The sequence below is a fragment of the Apium graveolens genome, chromosome 8 (assembly GCF_009905375.1).
Source record: "Apium graveolens cultivar Ventura chromosome 8, ASM990537v1, whole genome shotgun sequence".
In the NCBI taxonomy this organism is placed as follows: Eukaryota; Viridiplantae; Streptophyta; class Magnoliopsida; order Apiales; family Apiaceae; genus Apium; species Apium graveolens.
The window spans coordinates 10,259,214-10,279,009 of NC_133654.1; the positions used below are offsets into that span (position 1 = coordinate 10,259,214).

General features: G+C 40.0%; 1 protein-coding gene across 1 annotated transcript; it reads left to right on the forward strand.

Moving 5' to 3' along the window:
- Positions 1 to 294: 294 nt before the first annotated feature.
- On the forward strand, positions 295 to 19,573 carry LOC141679266 (uncharacterized). Its single transcript, XM_074485770.1, has 4 exons — positions 295 to 1,176; positions 1,287 to 1,618; positions 9,403 to 9,757; positions 19,100 to 19,573. The coding sequence occupies exons 1-4, from the start codon at positions 760 to 762 to the stop codon at positions 19,571 to 19,573; spliced, it is 1,578 nt and encodes a 525-aa protein (XP_074341871.1). The 5' UTR covers positions 295 to 759.
- The last annotated feature ends 223 nt before the right edge of the window (positions 19,574 to 19,796 follow it).

The window sequence follows — 19,796 nt, forward strand, 5'->3', positions numbered from 1 at the left end:
TAGACCACGACAAAATTATCGATGGAGGATATACATGGGTGCTCTATTTTTTGCTGTGATGATTAGTGTTTTAAATTGAATGGTCGAGCTAACTGTGGTAATATCAACTAGCATGAAGTTTTAAACATATATGATATATTGACAAAGCAGTGCTGCTTCTAATTTGAAATTGTTCTACAAGGGAAATAGGATACTGATGGATATGGGCTTACAATTTTCACTGGGCATATGCAATGAATACAATTATAGTAAATAAATTTCTAGGGCATCAGTGGAACCACGTAACTTTCCTACTATGTTTCTTTGCTAATCATTTATCTTATGTATCTGATATATACTTTCTAGATATAGGCTGGAGTTTTCTATCATATTCATGTTATATTTAACTGTCAATGGTATTGAGACGCTAAGAGTTACATTCCTAAAGTCTAAAGGCCGAATTACTTAATCCATTACAAAGACCGATAATTAAGTGTCAATTAGTTATACGTCTTTATAATTATTTTGAGTTGTTAAGCATATTGTGCTTGATGAAATTATGCAGTGTTGGAAATGGATACCTCTTTCTTTGTAACTAAAATTTTGAACATGACCATCTCATCTTTAATCTCTATCATGACTTTATAGAGCTATATATATATATAACCTTGAAAACACTTCCTGTTTCTTTAACCTCAAAATGCAGAACAATCTGGTAGCTCGATTGATGTTTCTTCTTCTGCTGGTTGCTCTTATCATCCGGACCATAGCTCTTCAGAAATGCCCACAACTAATCATGCCTCTAACAAAACGGGTATCGAAGAATCTACAGAGAATAAAACATTAACCACTAATGGTATTGTGGCAGAAGATGATATACTTTCCAATTGCTTTGGTAAATCAGAAAAAATATTGCAGGTTGCTGATGTTTGTAGTAGTGATGGAACTATAGTACCTACAAAAAGTTTAGGTGATCTAAGATTCTCCTCATCAGAAAATCATCAGGATAAGGCAGAGCCTCTAAAAGAAGACTTTCCTCCCTCACCTTCGGACAATCAAAGCATCCTGATGTCTTTATCAACACGTTGTGTGTGGAAAGGAACTGTCTGTGAGCGTGCACAACTCTTTCGGATTAAGTACTATGGAAATTGTGATCGGCCATTGGGGCGGTTTTTGCGAGACCATCTGTTCGATCAAGTACTCTTTCACTCTCTCTCTCTCTCACACACACACAATACTATTTTCTGAGCCTTTTTACCTATTTGTACAACTTAAGATTAAAATTGAATATTATACCTTTAAAACAGAATTACCAATGCCGCTCATGTCAAATGCCTTCAGAAGCACATGTGCATTGCTATACACATCGGCAATGCAGCCTTACAATCTCCATGAAGAAGCTTCCGAAGTTTCTCTTGCAGGGAGAACGAGAAGGCAAGATCTGGATGTGGCATAGATGCCTGCGATGTCCTCGAATTAATAAATTTCCTCCAGCCACCCGGAGAGTACTAATGTCTGAGGCTGCATGGGGTTTATCATTTGGAAAATTTTCAGAGCTCAGCTTTTCAAACCATGCAGCTGCAAGCCGAGTTGCAAGTTGTGGGAACTCACTTCATAGAGATTGTCTGTGGTATTACGGGTATGCTTATTTCAAATTAAAGTTTAGAAAATTATAGTACCTATGATACAATATCCATTAGATAAACAGTGTGTTCTATGAGAGAATAGAATCTAAACATATATTAGATTAAAGTGATTTATACTGAGGTTATTTGTCTGGGAAACTGAAAACTATCTTACGTGAGATGTTAGATGCAAGGAGACCTCTAGCAATAGATTACAAGAGATTCTGTTTGGAGAAGTTAACAACAGTTTATTGGAGTTGGCATAAACTGGATAAGTATGTGTATTATGATTTTCAAAAGTCAGCCAAGTAATGTAATTGTACTACCTAATGTAATTGTCCACTAACCCACCTCCTCTATCAAATGGATTCTGTTATAGCCAAAATTTGGTATTGGATCATCTCGGGTCAAATACGGGTCAATTGAAATTGAATTGGGGCAAGAAGATGAATAATTAGGTTTTGGTCTACATTGTATGAAGCGAAGACGCGCCCTGTATATGTAGGATGCATCCATGATTGTGTAGGCTGTATTTTGGGTTGTCATGTAAAGAGATGAGGAGGAAGATATTGAAAGGAGGAGGACGCGCCCAAGGCGCATGACGCGCCCTGATAAGTGAAAATAATGAGATGAGCTGTACAGGTAATAAGGTTGTCATGCAAGGAGAATATGTGTATTTTACAAGGGGAGGACGTGTCCTGCCTCCTGGAGATGCACACTTTGGGATGGTTGAGCTTGTTCTCATTCAAGACAAAGCAAATAGAGATACTTGGAAGATATAGCAATATGTGGAGTTCGTAGGGTCAGGACACGCCCAATCGTTCAGGACGCGTACTATGTGTGAAGAATGCATGATCAAGAGTAAGTTTAAAGCAAGACAAGCGTGGAAGGAGCAATGGAGGATTATTTTCACTAACATATTTGTTGCAGGTACTCTTTGAAGAATTCCCTCCTTGAGACGGTCAAGGAGGGGGATGTCCGTCCGTGAAAAGCTTGAAGGCCTCCAGGGGTATGTGTGATGATTGAAGGCCTCCTCCTGTATTCAACGGGTGTCCTCGTTGGGGGTGTGCTTTGAGAACTCTGTTCTTGTATTCAACGGGTGTCCTCGTTAGAGAACTTTGGAGTCATCCTGCACTTTGCACCCAAGAGCTTGGGATCACCTGTCCTGCTATCTGGTGGGTTATCCTCATTCGGGGGACAGGGACGTGTCTGGCATTTGGGGTGAACCGTGGCTATACCTGCGTTCGTAATTCAAGGGAGATAGCTGTAGCGGAATGTTATCCTTGCACAGGGAGATGCATTATCCGTGAAGTCCTGCGATTACAAACGAGCCTTGGGCCTTCGCGGTTGGGCCTCATAGTTGGACATTCCTAAAACTAGCGGAAGATGGATTCTGGATCGGGCCTGGGAATAAGAAGTCTAAGCCCATTAGATTTCTTATTCCCCAAGAACTACGTGGGCTTGATTCCCTATAAATAGGGATACGTAGGCAAATTGTGAGGGGTGGGAAGCGAGAGCCATAAGGAGCCACCACCAACCCTAAGCAATCTCAGCCCCCAATTTATCACAACCACCATACTCCGCTCACTTCAGGCGAAGAACCACCATCATAGATCTTGATTCCGGCGACGAACCTCAAATTTTGTTGATACCAAATTCCTCCGTCAACAAATTGGCGCTAGAAGGAGGGGTGCTCATCAAGATCATAATCTCAGGAGGAAGAGATGTCTCGTCATGATGAAGGTTCTTTGACGCAAGAATTGAAGGATAGCCACGGAGGAGTTGCATACAACGGCCACGAAGGAGATCTGTAAAATAAATATTTTTGGCCAGGGGGGTCGAAGGAGATTTGAATGTAGTATCCATGGCCACGAGGGAGATCCATGGATGATGATTTCCAGCCATGAGGGTTGAAGTTTACAACCATGGCCACAAAGGAGCAAAGTTAGATGAAAAATTCGGATTTGGTGGGTTAAGCGATTTGCTTACACTGTTTGGGCCGTATCTCGAGTTCCGTAAGTCAGATTTGAACGATCTTACAGCCTACGCGAAGCTTATTGAATTCTCTTTAATTCAGAGATGATATGGATAGGACAATCCAAGTTGAGAAGCCCGGAAACAGAGGAAAACAGCAGCTACGAATTTTTACCTAAAAATCCTATTTGGCTTAGAAGATTGCAAGAAACCCATTCCATTAAGAAGATTGGGAGAAACCTATTTGGTATAGAAGATTGAAAAATCCTATTCTAATTAGAAGATTGAAGAATTCTATTCTATCTAGAAGATAGGAGGATCATGTTCTAATTAGAAGATTGGAGAATCCTATTCCATTTAGAAGATTGGAAAATCCTATTCCAACGAGAAGACTGAACAATTCTATTTGATTTAGAAGATTTGAGAACACTATTCAGTTCAGAAGACTTAATCAGGCGCAAATCTGAGGACGATCGGGAGGAGAACACTCCAAGAAGAAGGCATTACTATCATGAGCTAGTCATCGCCTTTAACAAGATCCCTCAAGGTAACACTCAACTAGTTTCGTTGTATTTTCCATTACTTATTTTTGGGAATTGTGCAGGAAGAGGATTGAGAAAGAGATTTGGCATGGTGAAAATCCCCAAAAACTCTTAGGACGCGCCTTGATTAAAAAATTTGGGGCCTAGATGACTTTCAGCAAATTCCAGGAAAATTCACCGACTGGACACGTCCGTCCCTCTAGGACGCGTCCTCCAGGTAACATTCCAAGCTCCATATTAATTGTGTTTATTGTAGGTAGGAAATCTTATCAGGAAAAAATCTCATGAATTACCAAGTGCGGCGTCACAATATATTAAGGTGCGCCCTCTGCATGTGAAACATTCAGTGGAGAATTGCCCTCCCAGGGCGCGCCCTCAGAAGAAAAAGTCTATGAAAGTTTTCAATGAAGATGTCATGATAATCAGATGAGTTATAGTCACTACTTGAAGAATGGCTCGACTGGAACTAATTCCTCATCTTTCAAGACGCGCCCTTTCTTTAAGGCGCGCCCTCGAAAAAAAAAATATTGATGGTGAGGTGAACTTTATTGACCACAAGGAGAATCTTAATATTGGAACTTCAAGAGAAAAGAATCTATCAGATTAGAGGTACCATGAATCCTAGGACGCGCCCCTTGATTGTCAAGATGAGGCCCCAGGACATGAATGAGCTCCTCCATCTAAGGATATAATGTTATATCCTCAACAGTTATAAGTAAACTCTCCAAGGCTATCTCTCTCATGGCGCGCCTTCATTGAAATACCCATGTGATCTTCCTCGGCATTACATACATGATTTATAAAGAAACGAATGAAGTACAATGATCTTCCTAGTATGTCGAGAGTTTAGTTTCAGCGAACGCGGCCTCACATCCTCAATAATCTGAGTGAGTTTTCAGGACGCGCCCTGAGCATATCTGGCTCATATGTTAAGGCTTCTTCTTTCGATATGACTACCAAGGTCATCTGGTTGTCTTTAGCAAAAAGGGAATGTGGGAGTTGTATTAGTTCAGATGAGGAAGATGAGGCTACAAAGTACTTTTGACAAGGTGCACGCTCGGGGGGTAGGTTACCTCTCATTAGATCTGTGGTGTTACATATTGCCACATGAGTAAGGTACATGGCTTTTCCTAAAAAGAAGAGAGATGCTTAAGGTCGTAAAAATACTCATGTTTAAGGAAACGCTCAACTTCAAGAAAATATCTCTGAGAGGGAGATGCCGTTTATCAGATGCCACTTCGTGAGATGCCTCGTTGGGAGATGTTTCAACAAGAGATAGTTTCTGCATCGCTTGAGCTTTGTTGAAGATAAAAGCCTTCTAAAAATACTGATCTTTGATTTAGTTTTGTTATATGGAGATTTTGTAGAAGACCCTTGTCGAGGTAGATGCTCCTCTTACAGAGGACGCGCCCTCCAAGGATATTAGCTTGTCGAGGTAGACGCGCCTCTTACAGAGGTAGCTCCCTCCATAGATGATTTCCCTTGTCGAGGTGGATGCGTCTCTGACAGAGGACGCGCCCTACAAGGATGAATACCCTTGTCGAGATAAGACGCTCCTCTTAGAGAGGAGGCACCCTCCAAGGATGAAGACCTTGTCGAGATAAGACACACCTCTTGGAGAGGACGCGCCCTCCAAGGATGAAGACCTTATCGAGATAAGACGCTCCTCTTGGAGAGGACGCGCCCTCCAAGGATGAAGACCTTGTCGAGATACGCCGCTCCTCTTAAAGAGGACGCGCCCTCCAAGGATGTTAGCTTGTCGAGGTAGACGCGCCTCTTACAGAGGTAGCTCCCTCAAAGAATGATTTCCCTTGTCGAGGTGGATGCGTCTCTAACAGAGGATGCGCCCTCCATGGATGATTTCCCTTGTCAAGGTGGATGCGTCTCTGACAGAGGACACGCCCTACAAGGATGAATACCCTTGTCGAGATAAGACGCTCCTCTTAGAGAGGACGCGCCCTCCTAGGACGAAGACCTTGTCGAGATACGCTGCTCCTCTTAAAGAGGACGCGCCCTCTAAGGATGTTAGCTTGTCGAGGTAGACGCGCCTCTTACAGAGGTAGCTCCCTCAAAGAATGATTTCCCTTGTCGAGGTGGATGCGTCTCTGACAGAGGATGCGCCCTCCATGGATGATTTCCCTTGTCAAGGTGGATGCGTCTCTGACAGAGGACACGCCCTAGAAGGATGAATACCCTTGTCGAGATAAGACACTCCTCTTAGAGAGGACGCGCCCTCCTAGGACGAAGACCTTGTCGAGATAAGCCGCTCCTCTTAGAGAGGACGCGCCCTCCAAGGATGTTAGCTTGTCGAAGTAGACGCGCCTCTTACAGAGGTAGCTCCCTGAAAGAATGATTTCCCTTGTCGAGGTGGATACGTCTCTGACAGAGGACGCGCCCTCCAAGGATGATTTCCCTTGTCGAGGTGGATGTGTCTCTGACAGAGGGCGCGCCCTCCAAGGATGAATACCCTTGTCGAGGAGGATGCGCCTCTGACAGAGGACGCGCCCTCCAAGGATAAAGACCTTGTCGAGATAAGCCGCTCCTCTTAGAGAGGACGCGCCCTCCAAAGATGAAGACCTTGTCGAGATAAGCCGCTCCTCTTAGAGATGACGCGCCCTCCAAGGATGTTAGCTTATCGAAGTAGACGCTCCTCTTAGAGAAAACGCGCCTTCCAAGGGTGATTCCCCTTGTGGAGGTGGATGCTCCTCTCATAGAGGACGCGCCCTCCAATAATGATACCCTTGTCGACGTGGACGCTCCTCTCATCGAGCAAGACGCTCCTCGTAAAGAGGACGCGCCCTCTAATGATATTAATTATTTGAGGAAGACGTCGCCTCTTTAAAGGCGCGCCCTCTAAAAATAGTTGATTGAAGAAGATTGTAAAAGTTTTGACTTTGATTTGAATAAATGAATCATGCTATTTGTGGAAAAGATGAGATCAGCGGTTTGGAGTCATGATTTGGAAAGAAGCAGGAAATCAAATATAAAATGGTATTATGTCATCGGTGGAAGGATCACTATCACCAACAAGGCACGTCCTCCTTGCGTCAAAGATTATTTATTACTTGAAGATCAGAGAGCTAGTGTTTTATTCTGGTCGCGCTTTCCTTAGAGTGCGCCCTCATATGATGACCCTTTCAGTTTAAGGCGTGCTCATGGGAGACCAATATTGGGATGAAAAAGTTAGAGAATCCTCAAACCTTTGTTAATGGATTGTGCTTTTCCAAGGTATGTGAGGTGCACGCTTTTGTACAAATTCTCTTATTTCTTACGCAGAGTTAGCTCATGTAAGCTTAGATATATGGTACATAAGTGGTAAACCTGTCTAGACAAACCAAGGTTAAAGTTATCAAAAAGAGAAGGGGTATTCATAGGTGAAGGCAGGAAGAAATGTGAATGACAATTATGAACGCGGCAAAGAGTGAGAGCGCACCGTCATGGTCAATAAGGAGGATAAGATTCTGAAGACGCAGCCTTAATTGAGAATGCGCCTTCATAGAGGAAGATGCAGAAGACGCATACTCATACAAGTGGAGGATGACATAAATTTTTGCTTGGATGTAGATATTAGAATTCCAATTTTGTTTCCAACTTCATATGGAATTCGGGGGGTAGTTGTTATAGCCAAAATTTGGTATTGGATCATCTCGGGTCAAATACGGGTCAATTGGAATTGAATTGGGGCAAGAAGATGAATAATTAGGTTTTGGTCTACATTGTATGAAGCGAAGACGCGCCCTGTATATGTAGGATGCATCCATGATTGTGTAGGCTGTATTTTGGGTTGTCATGTAAAGAGATGAGGAGGAAGATATTGAAAGGAGGAGGACGCGCCCAAGGCGCAGGACGCGCCCTGATAAGTAAAAATAATGAGATGAGCTGTACAGGTAATAAGGTTGTCATGCAAGGAGAATATGTGTATTTTACAAGGGGAGGACGCGTCCTGCCTCCTGGAGATGCACGCTTTGGGATGGTTGAGCTTGTTCTCATTTAAGATAAAGCAAATAGAGATACTTGGAAGATATAGCAATATGTGGAGTTCGTAGCGCCAGGACGCGCCCAATCGTTCAGGACACGTCCTATGTGTGAAGAATGCATGATCAAGAGTAAGTTTAAAGCAAGACAAGCGTGGAAGGAGCAATGGAGGATTATTTTCACTAACATATTTGTTACAGGTACTCTTTGAAGAATTCCCTCCTTGAGACGGTCAAGGAGGGGGATGTCCGTCCGTGAAAAGCTTGAAGGCCTCCAGGGGTATGCCTGATGATTGAAGGCCTCCTCCTGTATTCAACGGGTGTCCTCGTTGGGGATGCGGGGTTAACTTTGGTGTGTGCTTCGGGAACTCTGTTCTTGTATTCAACGGGTGTCCTCGTTGGAGAACTTTGGAGTCATCCTGCACTTTGCACCCAAGAGCTTGGGATCACCTGTCCTGCTATCTGGTGGGTTATCCTCATTCGGGGGACAGGGACGCGTCTGGCATTTGGGGTGAACCGTGGCTATACCTGCGTTCGTAATTCAAGGGAGATAGCTGTAGCGGAATGTTATCCTTGCGCAGGGAGATGCATTATCCGTGAAGTCCTGCGATTACAAACGAGCCTTGGGCCTTCGCGGTTGGGCCTCATAGTTGGACATTCCTAAAGCTAGCGGAAGATGGATTCTGGATCGGGCCTGGGAATAAGAAGTCTAAGCCCATTAGATTTCTTATTCCCCAAGAACTACGTGGGCTTGATTCCCTATAAATAGAGATACGTAGGCAAATTGTGAGGGGTGGGAAGCGAGAGCCATAAGGAGCCACCACCAACCCTAAGCAATCTCAGCCCCCAATTTATAACAACCACCATACTCCGCTCACTTCAGGCGAAGAACCACCATCATAGATCTTGATTCCGGCGACGAACCTCAAATTTTGTTGATACCAAATTCCTCCGTCAACAGATTCTAGTTAGTTGATAATCACATACGCTTTTAAGCAACAGTTCTGTTGTTAGTTGATGTATGTTAATGGTCTAGAGGTAGAAGAAAATATAGGCATAAGAGTCATGGTACAGAGAAGTGGTAAAGGAAGCCTTGTCCGGCCCGTGTAATCTAAAATTTAGAATCAGGACAATAGTGCTTATATCCTCCTTTCACACCCAGACCCCACATATATCATGCAATTTCCCAAAATTTTACAAAATATAGATTTTAAATAATTGTCATTCTAGTTGTCTTATTTGCGTGAATTTATGCTGAGATATTTGAATATAAATGGTGTTAATTGGTTTTATGGAAATAAAAATTAGAGACCAGGTGTATGATATAAAAAATAGCAAAGTCACCATCAAGGTCTTGTGCTGCAATCCTGAGAAGATCCGCGACAAGATTTGCTGCAAAGGTGGAAAGGATATTAAAAGTATTCAGATTGTAGATGATGCTCCCGAAAAGCCTAAGAAAGCTGAGAAACCTAAAGAGGAAGAGAAACCTAAAGCCCCTGAGAATCCCGAAGAAGCAGAAAAACCCAAGCCACCAACTGAAGAAGCAAATGTCCCGCAGGCTCCTGAACATGTTCAAGGTTATCCACTTATGCCTATGTATCCAAATAGGGCATGTTGTGGGCCTTGTTCCCAGGGCTATGGTGGGGGGCCCATGTTATTAAGGGTACAGACGGCCTATTCCACCACGTATCCTACATGGACCTGTTTAAATTTATATTGTATTGTATAAATCATGAAGTTGTCGGTTACAAGCAACCAGAGCTACAAAGTGTTCGTATATTTAACTGCTTGCAAATGCACTTTTTAGAAAGTACGAGTATTGATTTTAACTTGTACATTTTAGTTCTATGTTTGGATGTAAGTAGTACGTACTAGTGCTGTTAGATGTTAAAAGATTGTCTTTTGGTATTGTTGTCATTGTTTTGGTTTATTTTTATACAAACACCGATATTCATATACCAATTACATGACACCAGGTTTAAAATTTACAAACAAAAACTGATGTTGGTAATGATAAAAGACAACGGTTAATTAATAAAATGGCATGTTTAAATTCTAAATATACATCAGTTTTTTAGAAATTAACTGATGTCTTTTGACCTGTTTAACATCAGGTAAATATAAGATAACTGATGTGATCTTACTTAAATAACAACGATACATATTGAGCATGCCTACAAAACCTATGTCTAAGAGAGTTATTAACATCACTCACAGAAAGAAATGATGTCAAAGGTGCCTACTTACAACGTTTAATTTTTTAATTTAAGAAAATGTTGTCTTTATATTTTTTCCCTTGTGTGTCACATGCTTAAAGTGATATAAACTGCAATATATTACTATATTGAACTGGTGATCATGAGTAAAAATGTAAGATAATAAGAAAATGACATCAGTTAGTTATCCAGAACCGTTGTCTACAGGTATCTTAGACATAGGTCCATAACCGATGTCTAAAACTCTGGACCTTTCTCTACAAATGCAAAGACATCGCTTGTAAAAACTTTTAACATCGGTTTGTAACCGATGTCTTTTGACCTGTTTCTTTTAGTGTGAACTCTGGGAAGACGGTTGATCACGATGAACACTTGACTGAAGCTCTTGTGTTGACACTTCCAATATCATTCAAAGATGTCTGAATATTCACATGAAGAATAACTTCAAGAAATAAAATCATTTCAAAGTCGTTAAATAAATGTGAACTATTTTGCGATGTACTAAAAAGGCACAAAGACTTCTATTTGATGGTGCAAAATGAAGAAGTTTTCACACAAATAAAAGCATGCCATAACAACAAAAAATCACAAGAATTAGATGATTTTGTGGTTGATTTCAGTCCAAGTCTTTTGATACAAGTTGAAGAAAAAGTTACATGCTTCACACAAATTTTCTGGTTCGGTGATTCTTCAAAAATTCCAGTCAAAGGGAAAGGTACAATTATGAAAGTAATTCATGACGGATACAATATCAATGAGATATGATTGAGACTTTTCCTAAAATTGCCACAAGGGGACATATTCTATTTGTTGTGATTTTAAGGCGACGAACGATAAGGTTGTGTACGAAGTGTTGAATATTGGCTTGACAACTTCAAGAGGGTTGAAAATTGACACGATGCAATTGTGATTCTTTATTTTAATCTGAATCATATTAAATAATATGAATAATAAATGACAGGAAGATGCTACCGTACTTGGAACTTTTCAACTTCTACAAGTTGAATTCCAAATATCTGATAGACGACACGTTCTAAGTGAGTCCGACATACAAGTTGAAGTCTATGCTAGAATGAGAGCAATATTTAGACATCTTAAATCGTCCAACATCCCAATCAAAGATGTATTTAAACCAACCATTAAGAGAGATGACACATTGGAATAAATTATGAAAATCATAACACATGACACTAACACGACAGCTTGAATACAACAATTCAAAAATTACTTAACAAATAAAATCCAACCTATCGACAAAGACAAAATAAGTATGCTAAGAAAGAAATCAACTACACCATTTTTGGAAAGATGTTTGGAAACTAAACAAGCTTAATACTATGAACGATTGATAGAAGATGACAACAGTAAGAAACTCATCCATAACTTGGACACAATCGATATATATCGTGACATGACAAAAATACTAGCAACTTTGTACCTACAACAAGTGTCGAAGGGTTACAACAATAACGTGCGAATTAGAAATTCCAACAAGATGGCCTCATCCTAAAAAATAATTCCCGAATACACTCGACACAAGTGCTAGAAAATTTATAACCACATAGAGCATGCGATTGTCAACATATATGAGCGAGAAGCTTACTATCTTAGGATAAAAGACGGAAAATGACTTTATGGAAGTTGAATTTCAATCCACTTGAAGACTAGTCAGGTGTAACTTTCTAATTATTTCTTAACTTGAAAACTTTCTTGAACTATGCATCAAATAATATGCAACTTATTTGCTTTTTAATGCTTTCTTTTCGAGCTATTTATCCATGTATGTGAACATATTTTATCATCTACATGCCAACTATATTTTACGTGTAGTTTATTTGATTCGAACATATGCCCTTGGTTATTATATGATGACATGTGCAAATTATGAATAACATGCATAAGTTTAATTGTCATGATAATGTTGTCTTTTTTATTTATAAACTGTGAGCCTGAATGTGAATATTTAAAATATAATGCATGTAAAATGATTATTACGAATACTACAACAGATGAGGGGCATAGTATCCCGACTCTATTACTTTGAGAGGACTCATCATCATATGACATGACAAGGGTCTGCCTTATTTCTACAAATTAAATATATACACGACGGACAATGGGCATAGTATCCCAAGTTCGTCAATATAAGATTCACAATAATAAGTTCATTTCAAGAGGGAAAGGACTTTTAACGACATACTACAGTGATTCCACCAACGTAAAATGATGAAAATTACACATGAAAGACATTGTTTGTTGGCACACTTACAAAAACTTCAAGGGGCAACACTCAGTGACATTTATGAACCTCGTCGTTATATTACGAAAATGGCATATTACTAAGTTTATTTCAAGAGGGAAAGGCCTTTTAACAACTTAACATTGTGCCGACACTTACAAACAAATATACATATACGATTGAAGTTTGATCAAGATTCTGCATCATCATATACTATTAAACAGAAGTCATGGAACTGACGATAATGAAAAAGCTACTCAGCATCATCATCATCATCCTTAGACAACTATTGACCACTGTTGTCGTTATCGACATTTCCTGGCGAAAAAACATCGTTCGGACCTCAAGTGTAAGCGTGCTTCATCTTGAATTAGTTACACGCATTCAATATGTGATTCCAGAATATCAACAACTTCCTTCAAGCGAGATTAATGAACATGGCGAGCAAGTAAAGTATCTTGAATATCATACTCATATGAGACGAAAATGAGTACAATTAATCAACAACATCACGAAGACTACAAAAGTAAGGCAACAAGTATAAAGATTGGAAATTTGTCACAAAGATTGAGCCTAAAAGCATATACACATACAGTATTATTCTGAAAACATGCAATTTGACAACGATTTGGATGCAACTCCCGATAACTGACAACAATAACATCATGGCAAGATATATGATGGCTGCATAATTCATCAATGATGAACTAGATAACAACAAGAATATCAACCTAGAAGTTTACTTGGAAAGATTCGATTACTTCGTCAAGATAACAAGTCAAATAGAGGGTATAGACTTATTAAAAAAACCAATGCACGTTAGTTTCGCACTGGGCCCTGAAAACCTTTATCCCGCCCATGTGAGTGATGGTGTTAGTTTAGAATATGATGTTTGTGATTATCTTGAAGATAACATTGTTAATGCTGAAAACGTGGTTGATATAATTAACTCACCTACAAGAGATAGTTAAGGTCCTGCTAAAAATTTTTGATGTTGAAAATTGTGGGCCTGTGAGCGAGTCATAACTCCACATTAGTATGATAGTGTTCTCTCTAGGTTGAGCCTGCACGAATTTGTTATTAGGCACATATCAAAAGGCCTCATACTAATAGAGTTAATTGGTTGCTCTATATACAAGAGAATTATCTCTATTCTCATCGATGTGATACTTGGGTTGACACTACCCAATAATCCTCCCTTAAACCAAGAACCATAAATTCCATAATCTTTCTCGCGATTAATCTGTCAACATCTTGCACCACCGCAAGAAACCGATAGATTTCTAAATCGCCGTGAATAATATGTCTACATCATGCTTCACCACAAGGAACCGACAGATTTTCCCAATGGCCACCAAGAGGAACCACCCACATCGAAATACCGCATCCCATTACTCCCCCAAGATCCAACTGAACCATGGGTTCTGATACCACTTGTTGGCCGCGAGCGAGCCATAACTCCACATTATTATGATATTGTCTGCTTCGGTCTGAGCTCGTACAGATGTGTTTTTGAGCATATCCCAAAAGGCCTCATACTAATGGAGTGAACTGGCTGCTCTATATACCAGATAATTTTCTATTATCTCCTCGATGTGGTACTTGGGTTGACACTACCCAACAATCCCCACCTCAAACCAAGAACCATATAAGTTGTGTTCTTATCCCCACGATAAATTTGTCTACATCTTGCACTGCCACGATTCACCTCATAGAACCTGCCGCTTGAACATCATCAAGAAGACTTTCGACACAAGGTACCTGATAGATCTCCAATCACCATATAGGGGAACCCCCACATCAAACTACCGCATCCCGTCACTCCCCCCAAGATCCAACTGAACCATGGGCTCTGATACCACTTGTTGGGTCGCGATCAAGCCATAACTTCACAATAGTATAATATTATCCGCTTTGGACCCGACCCATACAAATTTATATTGGGAATATCCCAAAAGACCTCATACTAATGGAGTTAATTGGCTGCTCTATATACAAGAGAATTATATTTATTCTCATCGTTGGGGTACTTGGGTTGACACCACCCAAAAATCCTTCCCTTAAACCAAGAACCACAAATTCCGTGTTCTTGCACTACCGAGAGAAATCGGTAGATTTCCCAGTCGAGACGATTAATATGTCTATATCTTGCATCACCGAAAGGAACCGACATATTTTTCCAATCCCCACCAAGGGGAACCACCCATATCGAAATACCGTAACCCATTACTCCCCCAAGATCTAGTTGAACCACGGGCTCTATATATCTTGTTGGGCCGCGAGTGATCCCTAACTCCACATTAGTATGATATTGTCCGCTTTGGGCCGAGCCCGCACGGATATGTTATTGGGCAAATCCGAAAAGGCCACATACTAATGGAGTTAATTGGTTGCTCTATATACAAGAGAATTATCTTTATTCTCATCAATTTGGTACTTGGGTCGACACTACCCAACAACTTTCCCCTCAAACTAAGAACCACAAACTCTGTGATCTTGCCCGCGCTTAATCTGTCTACATCTTGTAACACCGCAAGGAACAGACAAAATTTTCAATTACCACGATTAATTTATCTACATCTTATTACACTGTAAGGAATCGATAGATTTCCCAACCGCGTTCACACTGAGGTGAACCACCCACATCGAATTATCGCAACCCAATACTCCCGCGGAGATCCAACTGAACCATGGGTCTAGCTACCACTTGTTGGGCCGTGAGCAAGCCATAACTCCATAATAGTATGATATTATCCGTTTTGGACTGAGCCCGCACGGATTTATATTGGGCATATCCCAAAAGGCCTCTTACTAATGGAATGAACTGGCTGCTCTATATACTAGATAACTTTTTATTATCTCCTCGATTTGGTACTTGGGTTGACACTACCCAACAAAAATCATGGGAGTGATGGTGAAAGTTCAGAAGTTTCTTACGAGGATGCTTCTGATTATCTTGAAGATGAAATTGCTGATAGAGCTAATGATGGAGATGATGATCCCGAGAAGACTTGACGCAAACAACTGGTGGTGATAACTGAAGACTTTACTGCTAAAAAATGAATGCTTAATTCTTTTTTTTTCTGAAGACTTTGTTGTTGAAACTAAATGCTTTTTTTGTTTAGTTAAATGTTTGTCTCTTGCTTAGTTCTTCTGATTTTTCGACTTGTTCTAGTATTCTGTGTTGGTAACAAAGAACAGAACATATACTTCAAGCATCGTGTTCCATTTAGATTTCATAGTTGGGGGAATGAAGCGTGATACGAGATCATTCAGATGTTGCACAATCAATATTCAAAACAAATGATCTCGAACTAACCGACATTACCCTATACCATTATCAAGCAAAACTATACTCCTATAAGAGATAGATTGTGCATTAATGATTAACATGGCGATGCTTATTCTTATTATGTACATTTTTAGTAATATTAGCAATAGCAATCCTGGATGAATGAACAAAATTTAAAAAAACAAAAAGCTACGATTAAGGGAAAAGATTATTAATATACCAATAGGCATTGGTTGACATTTATGTCACAAACAAGAAACTCTTGCGGGTAGCAAATATTGTGATCATCACAGTAGGTGGTTGACTCAACCGGACATCATCCCCAATCAAATCAGTGGTTACTAAATTCGTTGACACAACAACATATGGCCAACTCAAGACAACTATAGTGTTCATCACAAACTTGTTTGAATTCTTATGAGGGTTGCATTACAATTCTACACCTTCCTGTATTCGTACTAGCAACGTTCCACTATGATCTAATGTAACCATTCTTTCCACAGTTGAGACCTCATGAGTTTTTGATTGTCCAAAAATCTTTACCATATTTTGTTTCATATCCAACATCCACTACAACATGATCTAACTTTATCCCACACATCTTTCAGTAAAAATACCATGAATAAGAAGAAAAATAAAGTTAATAAGAAATGACCAATTAATCATGTAAAACAAAAATGGAATACTTATTGTAACATGGAATATTACGTATTACAATATTTTTGGTGGTTTCTGGAATCACAGAGCAAAATATATAAATTTAAAGTTATTTTTACGAAGAATGGGAAGAACGCGGGATGAATTTTGATGGATGTTTGTGACTGACCTTGCTTGATAATTCGTAGAGTGCCTTGAGGCATTGAGAGAATTTTTGTATTCTCCCTTGGAGAAAAACTAGGAATTTCTTATATAAAAGGCCTACGTACCCTATTATAGTGGTTCAAGCCACACATAATTTTTTGACGTCAAGTTACCTCTAGACCCGATAACCGTGGAGACCATTCGTGAGAAGCCCATATTGACCATGGTTCGAGCCTATGAGGCCACGATATAGTCATAGAACGGGTGGGATCCTCTCATGAGGAGGTACGAGGGCACCTTTAGACCTCACATGTGACCCCTTGGGTCTTAGCATTCGTCATGGCCTCATGATTGATGACACCTATCAACCTCACATGCGAATCCTAGGGATCTTAGCATGCGTTGCGGCCTCGTGGTGGTTGTACGTGCGATTGTTAATAACCTGGTAACCATAGTGATCCTACCCATACGACCCTTTTAAGAGCTTGACAATGGGCCTCCATGTAGATATGATGTAAATATGATAATTGAGGGCCCCTTGAGAGGTGAGACTCGTCGGTCTTCAATAATGCGAGGTGACCTCAAAGAGTTAACCTGCAAGTCTTCAAGTAATAATTGGGAGATGCTGGAACAACTATTTATGGAGAAGGCGCGACTATAACCTTTACAGTAAAAAAGACAACACCATATTTCGATATAGAGAGACGCTGGACACCCCAACAATCCCCCAACATCTGCCAGCACTACCAAGTCCCCGTTTGAGAAATGGCTGTCCCCGTCTGAGACCATGAATGAACAGGATGCCTTTGGCATAAATCTTATATATATGCGCGACAGTGGAAATTGAACCCATGACCTGATCTGTTACCACTTGTTAGGATCAAACGCTTAACAATACGTCAAAAGTAGCTCTTGGGTAAGATGACCATGGAGACCGCCTAGAACACACGTAAGTTAGAGGAGGTAGGGGGATGTGTATTACGCGGGAGTGTAGACACCTAATAAAAAATATAACTGGCGGGTAAAGGCGGGAGTAGAAACCTAACATAAAAAATTTTGGCGGGTCATATTACGTGATCACTTAAAACTAATCTCTAGTTTATTAACTTATCTCTAAAATGTTGGGGATATTTTAGTCAACTTAAGTAAATAAATATATAAATATATAAATTAATTATATGTATATGAGTTATATAAGAGTTAGAATTTAATCTTGAGACATTTTTCTAATTATTAAACCAAAAGGGATACATCTGTAAAGTAACATATTAATTTAAAATATATTACACAAATCTCCTTAAAAATATGATATTTTGATAATTAACCGACATAATACCTCTGCCAGTAAATTCAGTTTTCGTGTTTTAGAACATAAACAACAAGTTAAGAAAACAAATTTTTCAAGTCAAAACAAAAATATGCTTTTGAGATTATTCATCACATGAAGAAATCAAATTTAAGAGGGGATGGTGATGTGGCCCTGAAGCTGGATATTTCAAAAGCTTACGATAGAGTGAATTGGGTGTATTTGAAGCAGAGGATGCAAGATATGGGATTTTGCTCTAAATGGATAAGTTGGATGATGTTGTGCGTAACGATAGTAGCTTACGATTTCTGTTTTAATGGTGATACTATTGGTCCAATCAAATCTTCACGAGGGATAAGACAGAGAGATCCTATCTCTCCCTATCTCTTTCTTTTTTGTGTGGAGGGACTGTCACTAGCTCTCTCAAAGGCTATTTCTGAGGAAGTGATCCATTGTGTTAAAGTTGCGAGTCAGCTCCAGTTATCTCTCATCTGCTATTTGCAGATAATTCATTCCTTTTCTTTCGAGCAACCACCTTTGAAACAGGGGCTGTGAAGGCTATCTTGAATGAGTATGCTAGTATGTCGGGACAATCCATCAGTTACCAAAAATCTGGGATTTTTTTCAGTTCCCAGGTCAAACAAGTGAAGCAGCATGAAATATCTTCCATCCTGGGGGTTTCCGCCACATTACAGGATACTATGTATCTAGGCTTACCATCTTTAGTAGGTTGTTCGAAGAAATGGGTGTTTGGATTTATCAAAGATAGATTATGGAAGCGTTTGCAAGGATGGATGACAAAGAAAATTTTACGTGCGGGCAAGTCTATTCTGATCAGAAATGTGGCTACGACCGTCCCGTCATATTACATGTCTTCATTTCTATTGCCTAAGTCTATGTATAATGAAATGAAGGTGATGATGAATAAATATTGGTGGCAATCGGGGTCTACAGACAGGAGAGGGATTAATTAGGTGGCGTGGGATGGTCTCAGTATGCCTAAATGTCAGGGAGGTCTAGCTTTTCGAAATCTTTATGGTTACAATATTGCACTTATGGATAAACATGTTTGGATCTTCATTCACAACCCTCAATTTCTGGTCTCAAGGGTATATAAAGCTAAGTATTTCTCAGACTCTAATATTCTGCAGGCAGTAGCAAGACCGGGATCAAGCTTTATTTGGCAAGGTATAATTACGGCCAAGAATGAGTTTAGGGAGGGCTATAGATGGATTCTAGGGGATGGGGAATTAATCAACTGTTTCAAGGATCCTTGGTTGGTTGGTAAGGAGAACTTCAAGGTTGATCAGTCTCAAATTTATAATGGCAGCATTTCAACGGTAGCTCAGCTGTTTCATTCTAACAGTAGAATGTGGGATGACAATAAAGTAATGACTACTTTCTCTCTTGATGACGCGAACCTGATATTATCAACTGGTATCCCGGCTATACCAGCTGTAGATCACCTAGCATGGGCCCTGACAACAAATGGTAATTACTCTGTTAAATCAGGCTATCAAATGTGGCATGCCCGACATGTTGGCACAGGTTCTGTCTTGCAGACAAATGGTTGGAGTAAACTCTGGAAGTTGGATCTTCCTCATAAGGTTAAAATATTTCTCTAGCGTTTCTGTAGGAACAATATTCCGGTGAAGAGTAGATTAAGTAGCAAAGGAGTCCAGCTCCTACCGCACTGCTCTATGTGCAATGATTGTGTTGAAGATCTTCTACACACTTTCTTCTCCTGTGAGTTTGTTGTAGCTTGCTGGAAATACATTGATATATATTACGACATGTCCACCGTGGAGTATGTCCCATCATGGTTAATTTCTAAACCGGATTCAGTAT

Bases quoted from the DNA above. Each gene is read 5' to 3' on its own strand.
- LOC141679266 (XM_074485770.1), top strand. From the start codon at position 760: ATGCCCACAACTAATCATGCCTCTAACAAAACGGGTATCGAAGAATCT. The intron at 1,619-9,402 runs GTATGCTTATTT...AATAAAAATTAG, and splicing joins GATTGTCTGTGGTATTACGG to AGACCAGGTGTATGATATAA. The intron at 9,758-19,099 runs GTACAGACGGCC...AATATTCTGCAG, and splicing joins GGGGGCCCATGTTATTAAGG to GCAGTAGCAAGACCGGGATC.